The 13,454-nt window shown below is 38.5% G+C and overlaps 1 protein-coding gene across 8 annotated transcripts in view; it reads right to left on the bottom strand.

The window, feature by feature from the left end:
• Positions 1 to 12,259, bottom strand: part of LOC104609925 (PPR containing-like protein) — a 34,809-nt gene extending 22,550 nt beyond the window's left edge. For 4 of the 8 annotated variants that reach the window (XM_010276356.3, XM_010276359.3, XM_010276357.3 and 1 more), the window contains exons 1-2: positions 12,065 to 12,258; positions 11,857 to 11,946 (exon numbers count right to left, since the gene is read on the bottom strand). In XM_010276356.3, the coding sequence (XP_010274658.1) occupies positions 11,857 to 11,946; positions 12,065 to 12,126 (152 nt within the window). In that variant the 5' untranslated portion in view covers positions 12,127 to 12,258. Of the gene's footprint in view, positions 1 to 11,350; positions 11,428 to 11,856; positions 11,947 to 12,064 lie in introns of those variants that run through there. The other 4 variants (XM_010276355.3, XM_088903072.1, XM_088903070.1 and 1 more) reach the window with 4 other exon arrangements.
• Positions 12,260 to 13,454: the final 1,195 nt, after the last annotated feature.

The following is a 13,454-nucleotide window of genomic DNA, read 5'->3' as shown; positions in this document are numbered from 1 at the left end:
GAACAAGGATGGGTGTAGTCTAAACCGGCAGCACAACACTGTTCTGAAGTTGTTGCAATGATCCATAACTCCCTATACGTAGACCCAATGACCCTCCAGTCATTGTCCCTCCAAAACCACAAGTTTATCTTTCATTTCCCTTTTCTTCCAGAATCCTCTCTCATTCAAAATTCTCAAGCCTTTTCTACACAGAACAGAATCAACTCCCGAATCACCACCAAATAAAGATCCAACTTAACAAACTTCCACCAAAGTCCCGATGCAGACCAATTTATTGATTCCAATAAATCTCAGAATCTATCTATACTTCAAAATACAATTACAAAGCAGTCCAATAAATCCAAATCATCCTTGAAATCTCTTCTACCATTGTACATGCACCCACCTTTGCCCAGAACTCCCAAGCCAAACCAAAAGAATTAACTCAACTCTTACGGATCGATCCCAGCCAACAAAACAATCTTCAGTCTCACTCTAAAAAACAAAGGAGAAAAAAATTAAAGATTATCTATCTCCACCACCGATATGCAACAACAGCAGAAATCGAGACGAACTGTTGTTACCTTTCAGTCTTCCGGTACAATCCCAGATCAAATTGTAGGGCCTCCGCTGAATCAAGGGCTCCCAAAGGAAAACGATTCGTGCTTGATTAGTTCTGCCCTGCTTTTAACTCTGTGTGGCATCTCGCCAAATATGAGATCATGGAGAATTCTTTGCTCGCAGTGTGAGAAGAAGAGAAAGAAGAAGAGGTGGTGCAGGAGGTAGAAGAAGAATAGGAGCTTTGACCCTCAGATCCCATGATGGGCGGTTCTTCCATGTGGTCAAAGTGGAATATATCATCTACATACAGTGTAGCAGATCCGGACTCTAATAGAAGTTTGGGTTTTTTGCTTCCTTTATTTTGGGCTCTTGGAGGATAGCGAGAGGCGAACAGGCTCTTGAGTTTTTGTCCGGACTGTTAGAGCTTGGGATCTGTTTTATTTTCGTGAGAAAGAAGATAATAAACAGTGTTTTATTTTAAGGGTAATTTTGACATTTTCAAAAATATTAAATCGCACATGAGGTCACGTGAAATATATGACTGACGGTCCATTAACGTTAGGTACTAAATTGTCGCGTTTCGAAAGTTCGGGTACTAGATTGTCGCAATTTAAAGTTCGAGTACTAAATTGACACTCGACCTAAAGTATAGAGTACCTATCGGGAATTTTCCCTTTTTTAAATTGGAAGGTGGGGAATGGTTCAAGTGTGAGATTTTGGGAGGATGGCTGGATTGGGGTTGGAAAGCTGTGTGAGTTATGTCCTAGGCTTTACAGTCTAAGCAAGAAGGGTATACCTATTTCTCAATGCTATGAATTCCACAATGGGGCAGTGGTGTGGTGTCCTAAATTCAGAAGACCTTTGTTGGATTGGGAAATAGAGGAATGTATGGGGCTGTTGGCGAAGCTTCAAGAAGTGGAAGTATGTCCTTCATTTCCAGATGATAAACAGTGGAAAGAAAATAAAAATGGAAGATTTACTGTTGAATCTCTGTACAATGCTTTGTCCAGAAATCAGGGAGTCTGATTCAGTTAAAGGAGTTTGGGGGAAAGCTTTTGCTTGGCTCATTTCAATGGGAAGTATCCTGACTCAAGACAATCTGAAAAAGAAAGGCCATCAATTTCCAAGTAGATGCCCACTTTGTTTGTCTAAAGAGGAGTCTATTCTTCACCTTCTCGTACGCTGCAGTTACATTAGGAGTATTTGGGCCTAGGATATGGAAGCATCAAAACAAAAATCATTTTGAGCTGTGTTCCATTTGCAGTATGTTGGGATGTCTGGAAAGAAAGAAATAAGAGAATTTTTTGAAGGCAAATTGAGAAGCAATAGAGAGTTAGGGACAGTCACCAATTTAAGGATTGTAGGGTGGGTCTTAGTTCTGCCAGAATTCAGAGGTTTAAGCAAAGGAAACTTTGGAGACAACTTCTAGAACACTTTGAATGTATAACTCTAGTTGTAATTTTGCTTTTTCTCTGCTTCTGTTTTGTAAGAGTTGGGATGACTTCTTGTCACCAAATCATTGCATTTTCTGCCTGATTGAATAATTTTTTTTCTTTATTGATCTTCAAAAAAATGCTCTTAGGCACAAAAGAGAAATGCTCACAAACTCGGGGCATACACCTTATAAAGGCCCAACTTATATTTATTATAACATATATAATATATAAAGTTTATATCCAGGCTTTTATTTACTCAATACATTGAGTGCACCAAAGCTTCTTCTTTTTTTTTTTTGATAAATTACACCAAAGCTTCTTCTTCTTCAATGTAGACTAGCATATGCCTCGTATTAAGTGCACACTTTTCTTGCATTCTATACAAGAGGAATAAGACTCATCAAGGCCCAACTTGTATATTATTGTCATATATAATATATAAAGTTTATATTGAAGCTTTTATTTGCTCCATACATCAAGTACACCAAAATTTCTTCTTCTTTCATGGAGAATCAAGAATGACATCCACTCCATATGCCTCATAAAGACCCAACTTATATATTATTATAGTATGTATTATATAAAGTTTACATCAAGGCTTTTATTTGCTTGAAACTTCAAGTATATCAAAGTTTCTCATTCTCAGATAAGCTTCTTCTGCAGCAACTGCTGCTGCCTCTGCTACATTTACTTTCAAAACATAGTGGTTCCCCCCTCTGCTTCTTCTGCCACCACTGCTGCTTCTGCCACAGAAAGTCAGCAACAGAGGATTCTGTCCCTTCTTTATCTTCAAATATTAGTAAGGTTAGTGGTTAGTACTTAGTACTTGTAATTTATGCTTCACCTAAAATTGCTAAATGCTTGCTATTAACTTCTTACATTCATTTGAATATTTGAATATGAGATGAGACAATTATGCAATTTATGTGAATTACTAATTCTGAAATTGTGATTTGCAACTTTGCAAGTGATGTACTAATGGTTGATGACACTTAAATAATAATGGAGTGTCATAATTCAATTTCATATTTAAATGTGATGATTTTAATATTTGTATTGTATTTGATGATTTTATTTTTTTATCAATGAATAAATATTTTATTAACCCAGAAAATAAGAGTTACAGGCAACCCAAGGAAAGGCACGAGATGTGACCTTTCCTTTAAGATTAATTACAGCATTACAAGATCAGATGAACATGATTACAAGGTAGTCCGTAGTCCAAAATAAAGAGTCCCAAGAAACCCCCTATTTAGCAAGTGAATCAGCCATAGAGTTTGCTGATCTGCCTACCCACTGGACTCTAACTGTCATATTTCTTGTTATCCATTTGACTTTTTTAAAGAGGTCTCTATAGCCCCAAATCACAGAGTCCGGATTCAACAGCCATTCCACCACCACCTGAGAGTCCCCTTCAATAAGCAAGTGCTCTATCCCTAACTGGTTTGCAAGCTGGATACCTTGTACCGCAGCAAGCAATTCAGCCCTTATGCCCAGACCCACAGGCCCTGAATATAAGGATATGATCATACTGTCTTTATTTCTCAAAACTCCTCCTATACCCGAGGGTCCAGGGTTACCTCTGCTACTCCCATCAAAATTCAGCTTAACGAACTCCTCCCTAGGTAGCTCTCATTGTACTAAAAGTCTATTTTTCCTGGTAGAAGTATTTGCTACTGCTAACCAGTTCCTCCACAGGTCATCGAAGGAATAACTATCAAACAGGTTTAATGTTTTCAACCGCTGAATTGCCCTTGTTAAAACACAGTCCTTAACTTCTGGCACGCTCCTTTCGTTTTCAGAAAAAAATCTGGTGTTTCTTTCTTCCCAAACAGTCCACAAGATTGCTGCTCTAATAACCTTCCACATAATTCTCCCTCTCTTTGTGTGCCACTCAAAAGTAGACAGACTAAACAACAAACTAATATCAGATGGTAGGTTCCATCTACTCCCAAACAGCCCAAAAATCCAATCCCATAGAGCTGCAACAAAGGAACAAGAGATCAGTAAGTGGTAACAGTCCTCACTTTGAGCTTTACAAAGGACACCAATTCAGAGATAAGCACCTATTTGGTCTCTTCCTCTGCAGGTTTTCAAAGGTATTAATCTTACCAATAGTAGACTTCCCAACAGAAAACAGCAATCTTTGGGGGAATAGGTCTGATCCAGACTTCTTTAACTGGGAAAGCCAAGGGTACAGAAGAAGAGCAAAGGGATTTGAAAAAGGAGGAGCAAGTAAAACGGCCTCTCGGGTTAGGGGTCCAAATTCTTAAATCAGAATTGGGGGGATCCAAACAAGTGGACTCGAGTGATGACAAAAGTTCCAAAACACGAGAACATTCATCATCACTTAACCCTTTTCGAAACCCAAAATCCCAATTCAATGCCAAAGGAGAAACCGAGGAAGAGGTAAACTTGGAAATCGGCTCTTTCTTGTAACGGGACAGAGAGTAAAGAGATGGAAAAAAGCCTTTAAGGGGTTGGTTTCCCATCCAAAGGTCTTCCCAAAAAAGAACATTATTTCTAGAGTAGACATCATACCTGACTAGACTGAGAAAATGGGGAAGAATCCCATGTATAGCCTTCCATGGTGTTGTAAAGGTCGCCCGTCGAGATATCCCAGCATCCCATCCATTCTCTAAACAGCCATGAATTCTAGTCACTACCTTGTGCCACAGTCTCTCCCTCTCCAAAGGCCATCTCCATAACCACTTCCCTAGTAGAGCTTCATTCTTATGAATTAAGTTACCTAGTCCTAGTCCCCCTTCTTTCTTGCTTCTGCTAACTATCTCCCACCTAATCAAATGGTCTTTCTTCACTTCCCCTAGCTCCCACAAAACATCCCTCATCAGTTTTTCTAACTTCTTAGCTTCCCTTGAGGGTATCCTGAATACCGATAGAAAATAAATAGGCAAACTAGCAAGTGTAGCCCTAATCAATGTCACTCTACCCCCTATGGAAATATAGCTCTTCTTCTAGGATGCCAATCTCTTTTCTAACTTTTCCACAATTGGATACCAAAATCAACTTTCTTTGGGGTTACCTCCTAGAGGAAGCCCTAAATAGGTCAAAGGCCAATGGGACATAGAACATCCTAAGCAATCTGCAATAGCCTCTATCTCCCCCTCCTCCAAATTGATTCCCACCGTGCAGCTTTTATCAAGGTTGATTGACAAGTTGGAGGCAAACTCAAAGGATTTAATAAGAGATTTCAAGTACCTCACTCTCCTTAGGTCTCTCCCCTCACAAAAAAATGATAATATCATCCGCAAACTGAAGGTGGGTCACCAGGACATTATTTCTACCTATCCTCCAACCACTTGTTAGCTCCTCCTTGTCTGCTTTAGAAATCATTCTGGTAAACACATCTGCCCCAAGTGTAAACAAGAAAGGTGAAAGTGGATCACCTTGTCTTAACCCTCTACAAGCTAGGAAAAAATCCTTGACCCCTCCATTAACTAGAACTGAAAAATGACAAGAGGTTATACAACCATTCACCCAACTACACCACCTGTCCCCAAATCCACATTTCCAGTCCACCATGTCATAGGCTTTTTCAATATCCAACTTACAAACAAAGCCTTGAATGTCTGATCTCCTCATCTCCTCCACACATTAATTTGCTATGAGGATCTTATCTATAATTTGTCTACCCTGTATAAAAGCTCCTTGAGTTTGAGTAATGAGAGAGGGAAGAACCTTTTTGAGTCTCAATGATAGCACTTTTGCCACAATCTTGTATATGTTGGTCACCAAACTGATCGGCTTGAAATCTTTAGGATGTTTTGCATCTAGTCTCTTAGGGATAAGAGCTAGGAAGGTAGCATTTATCCCCCGACTAATAACATGGTTGTTTTCAAACTCCCTAAAAACCTCAAACAAGTCTTCTTTGATAATGTTCCAATAGTCATGATAAAAGGCCATGGTAAATCCATCAGGTTCAGGCGCCTTGGATCTATTCATTGAGAAAATAGCTTTCCTTATCTCCTCTTCTTCAAAGTTTCTTTCCAACCAGCCCATCTCTAAGGTAGATAAACTTGGCCAACCCAAATCCTCCACTCTCACCCGACTCCCCAAAGGTCTACTCAAAATGGATTTAAAGTGGGCTACAACACAGTTGGCTATCTCCTCTTGAGACTCAATTTCCACCTCCTCGACCTCAACCTTAGCCACAAAATTTTTCCTCCTCCCATTGGCCATATCATGAAAAACTTGGTATTCCCATCCCCTTCCTTGATCCACTTATGCCTAGATTTTTGCCTCCAGGAGATTTCCTCCTCAAAAGAACCTCTTCTAATTCTTTCTTCAACTTCCATCTCAACTCTATGTCTTGTACACTCATGATCCTTTGATACTCCTTTGAGTCTAGATCCTCGATTTGAGTTGACAATTTAGCTTTGAGCTCTTCCACCCTACCAAACTCCTCCCTATTCCAATCTTTTAGTTTAGATCTCAAACTTTTTAATTTCTTATGGAACATCACCCCTTTCCACTCCATTCCTCTAATCTCTTCTCTCCACTATTCCTCAACCTTTGGCACAAAGTCCGGATGTGTTAGCCACATGTTCTCAAACCTTCGGCACAATTCATTTCTCTCTATAATTTATTGTTATAAATTGCAAATATGAAATTTCTAATTTCTCATGATTTTTCCTTTTTTATTTATTTTTTTATTTATAATTATTTATTAATTTAAAATTTTATGCTCAAGAGGTTTGCACCTCTTACATTCTAGTTTAAGCCTCATACCTTAGGACAGTTGAACACTTTGCATCAAACCTCTGTGTTTTAAAACATTGGAGTGCATTGACACTATAGTGGCTTCTTTATAAGATGGTCACCACCTTGAGTACTGTGTACATATGATGAAGCAATGATTTCAAAGTGGTCTATCTTGTTTAAGAGTAAGGTTAGAATGGAGTTTCATTCTAACCGTGCTTGAGTCCTTTTTTCTGGAAAAAGATAATTATAATTTCATTGAAATTAGTACAAGAAAAGAGACACAATGTATAGCCCCTGTACACAAGATTCTGTACCCTGAGCCTGAACAAACCTTTCAGCCTTTACAAAAAGAGATTAACACTATCAAAAAACTTTTCAAAAGGTATTCCTTTAAAAGATGGGAAGAAACTTATCCATGAGAAAAGGGATCTACATATTCTGTTAACTATTTCCTCCTCCAAAGCTTGGTGTCGATAGAAACTATTTCATTCTAACTTTGCTTGAGACATGTAAAAAAATATAAACATATACATAGGCATAAATGGCTTTGCTTCAATTCAACCATCCAAGCCTGACCAATAATGCCAACTGGAACCTTTTAGCCCACAAATAAGGAGGGGAAGGCAAGGCAAGACAAATAATAAACAGAGGAGAAAACATCGAGATGTTCTCGTCTCAAAGGATTTTGCTAGACTAAAAGGAGGCCTGTCTAGGATTAAACCAAGCAAGAAGATCTTGAAGATCAAGGAAACCTCTAAAAGTTTTTAGTGGTTAGTGGGTTAGAGACTGCAATGTTTGAGGGTGGGTCTACTGTTGGTACTCAAGGGAGGCTGTTGTTTCTCATGGGTTTTGAAGTGTTCTGAGTGTACTGTCTTTGAGGTTGAGTTTTTGCATTATTGAGTTTTGCCTGGTCTATGGTTGTTGTAGTTTGTGTTTGTTTAGTGGTTTTTTGGGCTCTTGGGTTTGGTGATTTTGTGGCTCGGCAGGGTTGGTTGCTTGTTTATGAGTTGGAGTGTGTTTTTCTTTTTCTTTTTTTATCAATAACTGAATTTCATTAGATTAATAAAAAATAATTACAGGATTAGGAGAGGTAAACTGTCTTGCCTCTCCACAACAACTATGCAATTACAAAAGATCCCAAAACAAATGATTCCTTTCCACGCCTTGCTTAGCTAAAACATCAGCAAAGGCATTTGCGATCCTTTTAACCCAGCTGAATTGCACTTCCATATCTTTCGTCAGCCATTTAAATCTCTTTCTCTCATTGTTGTAAATCCAGAAACCCTTATCTTCCTTTTGCAACCATTCCACTACTAACTTTGAGTAACCTTCATCAACTTCCTAACATCCAGCTCCTTTGCCTTTTGCACTCCTTCCATGACAGCCATAACCCCAGCCCTTAGAGAATCACCTACTCCAATAGGGCCCGAATATAATTCAATAACTCTGACTTCACCATCTCTAAAAAACCCTCTGATACTATAAGGACCTGGGTTTCCAGCACTACTCCCATCAAAGTTCAGTTTGATGTTAAACGTAGGAGGAGACCAAACAGGACATACTGGCCACTTCCATCCATGAGTTCAAGATATCACCTGTTGAGAAGTTGGCAAACATATCCATAGATTTAATCCAATTAACCACTCTCACCATAATGGTTTCTATGATAGCTTCTCTACTTCTTTCCCTTTTTGAAAACAATCTTGCATTCCTCTCTTCCCAAGTTCCCATATGGTCCAACATACAGCCGCCCTAACACATCTCCATAAGACTCGTATCCTTTTCTTTGGCTACTTCAAGAAAGAGGACCAAACAAGCTTTGCACATTAGTCGGGGGAGACTAGTGAGGAGATAAGCACCAATTTGTTCTTTTCCTTTGGAGTAAATCACAAGTATTAATTCTTTCCAGGAAGACTTCCCAACAAAAAACCCCAAACCTCAACCACTAGAAATGGAATTCCGGAAGAATCAATAGGTTGAATGAGGGCCTTGAAGAAAGAAGCACATGAAAATTGAAGGAACCGGAGGAGGAAAGAGTTCAAATGCAACTATCAGGTTTTGAGGAGTCCAAGTAAACCCCATCAAGGATATGAAGCAAATCCAAGACCTCGTTAAATTCTGAATCACTCAGACCCCTCCTTAAACCCAAATCCCAATCAAAACCAGTTCTTAAACTTGAGGGAATCAAGAAGGATGACACAGGTTTATCCTTATATTGTGATAGGGCAAATATGACGGGATATTTATTTTTCAAAGATAGATTACCCACCTGAACCTGTTCCCAAAATTTTATAAGGTTACCAGAACAAAGATCATATCTGATAAACAGCAGGAAAGAAGGACAGCAATAATGGCTTTCCAAGTCAATGTAGCCCCAGCCAAAATTCCAACATCCCAACCGTCAACTGCAAACCCACGAATTCTAATCACTATCTTAGCCCAAATCTTGTCCTTCTCCATAGGTAGTCTCCATAGCAACTTTCCCAGCAGAGCCTCATTTCTTTTTAGTAAGTTACCTAGGCCTAACAAAACCTCATAGTTACATGAGTGTGTTTTTCATTTCTCTCTTGACTGACTTCTGGTCACTCCCCTTCTATACTCTACTTTTCTGTTTAATAAATTTTATTTTTATTACCAAAAAAATAAACAGAGGAGAAATGAATGAAAGATACTTAACTATGTTACGTGATCTTTTTAAACATAGTAACCAACCTATGACAAGTTCACGTCCTGAAGAAAACTGTTACTAAACTTATTCAGTGTGTGTGAAACCTGCCCCAAACCCAAATAGAGGCCGTTGAGGCAAGACGCTTGCCCAAACTGCACTATCTCTATCCCTAATATAATATTGGAGCAGAGACAATTTTAGAAGGAACACAAGCTTGGATTTGGGGTTACAAGACCTAGAAAACAGTATAGGGTCCTATGGCTTCTCACATTCCTATATTTTGAGAGAATCAAGATACATGTTTATGGATGTCTTTGATTCTAATGGTGTATTGTACATACCACTTTGGGAGAAAAAGGTGTGTGCATGGAGCCTATGGTGGTTTGGGGGTGGCGTCCCCAAAGTGAACCAGATGTGAAATGTATCCATATAGCGATATTTTGGGTATTTTATGCACCACTAATATGTATTCTCTATGGGGTCAAATTAAGGTTTATGAGAGGAGAAACTCTATTCTTCAGGAACTAGCAAGAAAAACCTATGGTTGTAATGCCAGTTGAAAATACATTGGAACTTCAATGTTCATACGAGTGATTTGAAAGGTGCACCTGCACACAGGTGAGGTCTCAGGCACAGCACTTTCAAAAGGCACGCGCCTGGTGCACACTGCGTTTCAGCCCAAGCGCCCCTAGACCCAACCAAGCCCCTTAAGTAAAGCCCAAACAAGCCCATATCAGAGTCTTAAATTCATAATCCCTATACTGTTGCTCATTCATTCATCATAATAAAAGATAGGGCCATTTACTAGAACACCCCCTATAGTTTCACAGATTTACTTAAACCTACACTATAGTTTGTATTTTAATAAAATACCCCTTATAGTTTGTAGCCTATTTATTTAATCGACCTTTCATCAAGAACTATATGTTTTTCCATCTGAAAATAGTAACATGATCACCTAAACTAAGTGGAAAATGTTCAAGGGCATGGGTCCAGGGTTGTTTATTCCAAAAGTACCCCTAACACTTTTTTGTATAGAAAACAAAACTGACCAAATAGAGAAAAATAGAGTGGTTGCCCATGTTTTACTAGGGAAAAAATGGTATTTTTGTTTTTAGTTTCTTTTGATTAAATTTATTTGAATGGACGTTAGAGTTAAAACTGTCATTTTCCACTTTCATCTAATGGAAGGTCGATTGAGTAAATTGATTGCAAACTATAGAGGATATTTTTGTAAAACACAAACTATGTAGGTTTTAGTAAATTCATGAAACTGTGGGGGGTGTTTTAGTAAATGACCTTAAAAGATATTTTTAAAAGACAATTAAAATTATAAAATCCTTTTTATAGGAATTAAGAATTTAAGACTTTGTCATGGGCTTGTTTGGGCTTGCCTCAAGGGGCTTGATACAAAAGCAACTCAGAGAATGAAGAATGCATAATGTTTAACATCACATTAGCTATTTGGAGTAATGCAATTGGGAACAAAAAAATAAAGAGATTGAGAGTTTTACATGCTTGAATATGTTTTATATGTTTTTCTTTATTATTTGTAAATTATCATTTTAAATATGTTTTACATGTTATGTTTATGTATTTTAATTTTAGATAATAGGTTTTTTTAAAACATTTATTCTAAGTTCATATTTTTAATTAATATTATGTTAAACATTTGTTTTTTTTTTCATTTTTATTTCTTTGAATTTTTTAGCATTTTTGCACCTTGCTTCGAAAAGGCATGAGGCGCAAAATGCCCCTTGCGCTTTTAAAACACTAGTTCATACATGGACAAGATGAGGACAGCCAAAAAGGATCTCCAGTATTACTATCTACTGTCACACAATTAAGACAGACGTGATTAGAAAGTGGGATCAACTTGAAATATGATCTCAACTGTTCATTTTTACCATTTATAGATAACTTAGAAAAACAATATCTAAGTTAGATGGTTAAACCATTAAAATTAAGTAAATATGCTTTTTACTTTCTCTGGAGACGCTCATAGTTGGAATGTTGGATATTTGATCCTCTGGATATGCAAACTGCGGCCTCCGTCTACACCTGCAAGTCTCGCAGACCCAGGCACAAGGCACTCAAAATTTTCATTTTGCATGATATGGATATATGAATGTCATTTAAGAAAGTCTCATCACACTCACCCACAGAAAGGATAACAGAGATAAAAGTAAGTTCAATTGATGCAGACCCTAAAATGACATTTTATTCTTCAACGAGTCTATATCTACAAAGGAAAACAAATCCCATATCCATGCGCCTCAGACAGCAGCCTATATAGGACTTATTTCAAACGCTAATTAAACCAAAACGAAGGAGCCCTTAATTTCTAAGACCTTAATTATTTATTAATTTACAGTAGGTAAACAAAGACTAAATTGAAACACTAGAGATTGCATCAGATATAACTAATCTTGATAGTCTGACGCCAAATTTCCCACAACAATATCCTAGAAGATTAAATAAAACCCGCACCTATTGTTATGGGTACTGTGGTTAACGGAAAAACTTGTAGAAAAATCGCATCTTCCCCATAGTGTGCCTTGCTTTTCAGAAAGAAGATATCTGGAAGGGACAGAATACGCAGGATATAAGTTCCACTGACAGAGAAAGAGTTGCACAGGGCATGAAGGTTGTCTCCTTAGTTGACATTGACAGAAGACGTAGCGACGTAGCGACGTACCTGTTACTAAATCTTCCACTCCATCGCCGAAAGCAAGAGAAAACCATAGAACTCCTCACCATCGCAAAGGAAGCAATGGTGAATCAGAGTCGGAGAATCAGAGAAACCCTATGTCCATGTATTCTGGCGCCAACACTTACAAGCTCGTTACCTGGAGACTTCAACAAATCAGCTACTCCCGTTGGAGTAGCGCTAGGCTAAAACCGTGAAATCACGACCTTCGACGTATTTCTGTGGCCCTACTTTACGTCACTTCATCCAATTCAAGGTGGACCACATCAATGCATCAAGGGCCGTGATTCACGGTTTTAACCCAGGGCTACCGAGAGTAGCTGATTTTTGAGCGGAGCCAGTAACAAATTCAAACTCACGTCAGCGTCCCCTCGTCCACATCAGCCCTTGGCCAAGTCGTCCACGTCAGCCCTTACCCACCAACCAGATTTGAGTGCGTTTGGCATTGATCGGGGCGTCAAACCGCTTCTTCCTTAAGTCAATAGTCAGTGGGGGGGCCACGAGCTGAGCTCTTCACAAGCTACTCGAGCTGAGCATAGACAAGTTGAGTTGAGCCGAGCTCGAGCCCAATTTACGGGCTCAATTAATAAACAAGTCGAGCTCTAGCCAAATAGAGCTCCGCTCGTGAGCTCTATTATATATACTCACGAGTCGAGTATATATAATAAAAATATTATAATTCTTAATTTTTTTAATATCAAATAAAAAATATTTTTTATATATAATTTTTATTTTTATAAACTTTTTTTTTTTCAAATCGAGCTCAAGCTTACGAGTTTTTTACTCGAGTGAGTTCAAGCTCAAGGTTCCATCTCAAACTAAGCTTGAGCCTTGTACTACCTTGGCGAGCCAAGCTCGAGCCTCATACTATTCGACTTGGCTTGGCTCGAATCCACCCCTACATGTGAATTTGTAACCGAGACTAATGGGCTTAAGGGGTGTTTGTAGTGTGCATGAGAAATTGGTGGGTGTGGATTGGTCCACACCACATCCTGTGGCAATGACCAATCCACACCATACCATAGTCCACAATTGTTCTGAATTGTGGACAATTTGTGTAGACTAAACCAGGCCACACCCACAGTCAAGGTATAAAATATCGATATGATATGTTCGATATAGGGCGTATCGTATCATGTCTTTGAAAAACAGATACGGTATATGCATGGAAATCGGACGTCTCATCTTTTTTCATGCATATCGGACCCATATCGGGACGTATCGATGAAAAAAAATATGGCCAAAAACTGAAAAAAAAAAATAAAGGAGAAAAGCAAGCTTCTTTTCCCTAAAATAAGCTTTATTTCACCCCCAAATGACTCTAAAACTCCAAACTTCATTCCTAGAGTGCTAGATTTGCAATAAACAAGTGTGAATT

This window comes from Nelumbo nucifera, chromosome 4, assembly GCF_055504915.1.
Source record: "Nelumbo nucifera cultivar China Antique chromosome 4, China Antique-T2T, whole genome shotgun sequence".
In the NCBI taxonomy this organism is placed as follows: Eukaryota; Viridiplantae; Streptophyta; class Magnoliopsida; order Proteales; family Nelumbonaceae; genus Nelumbo; species Nelumbo nucifera.
The sequence above is the reverse complement of the archived record's forward strand: the minus strand, read 5'-3'. Positions and strand labels throughout refer to the sequence as shown.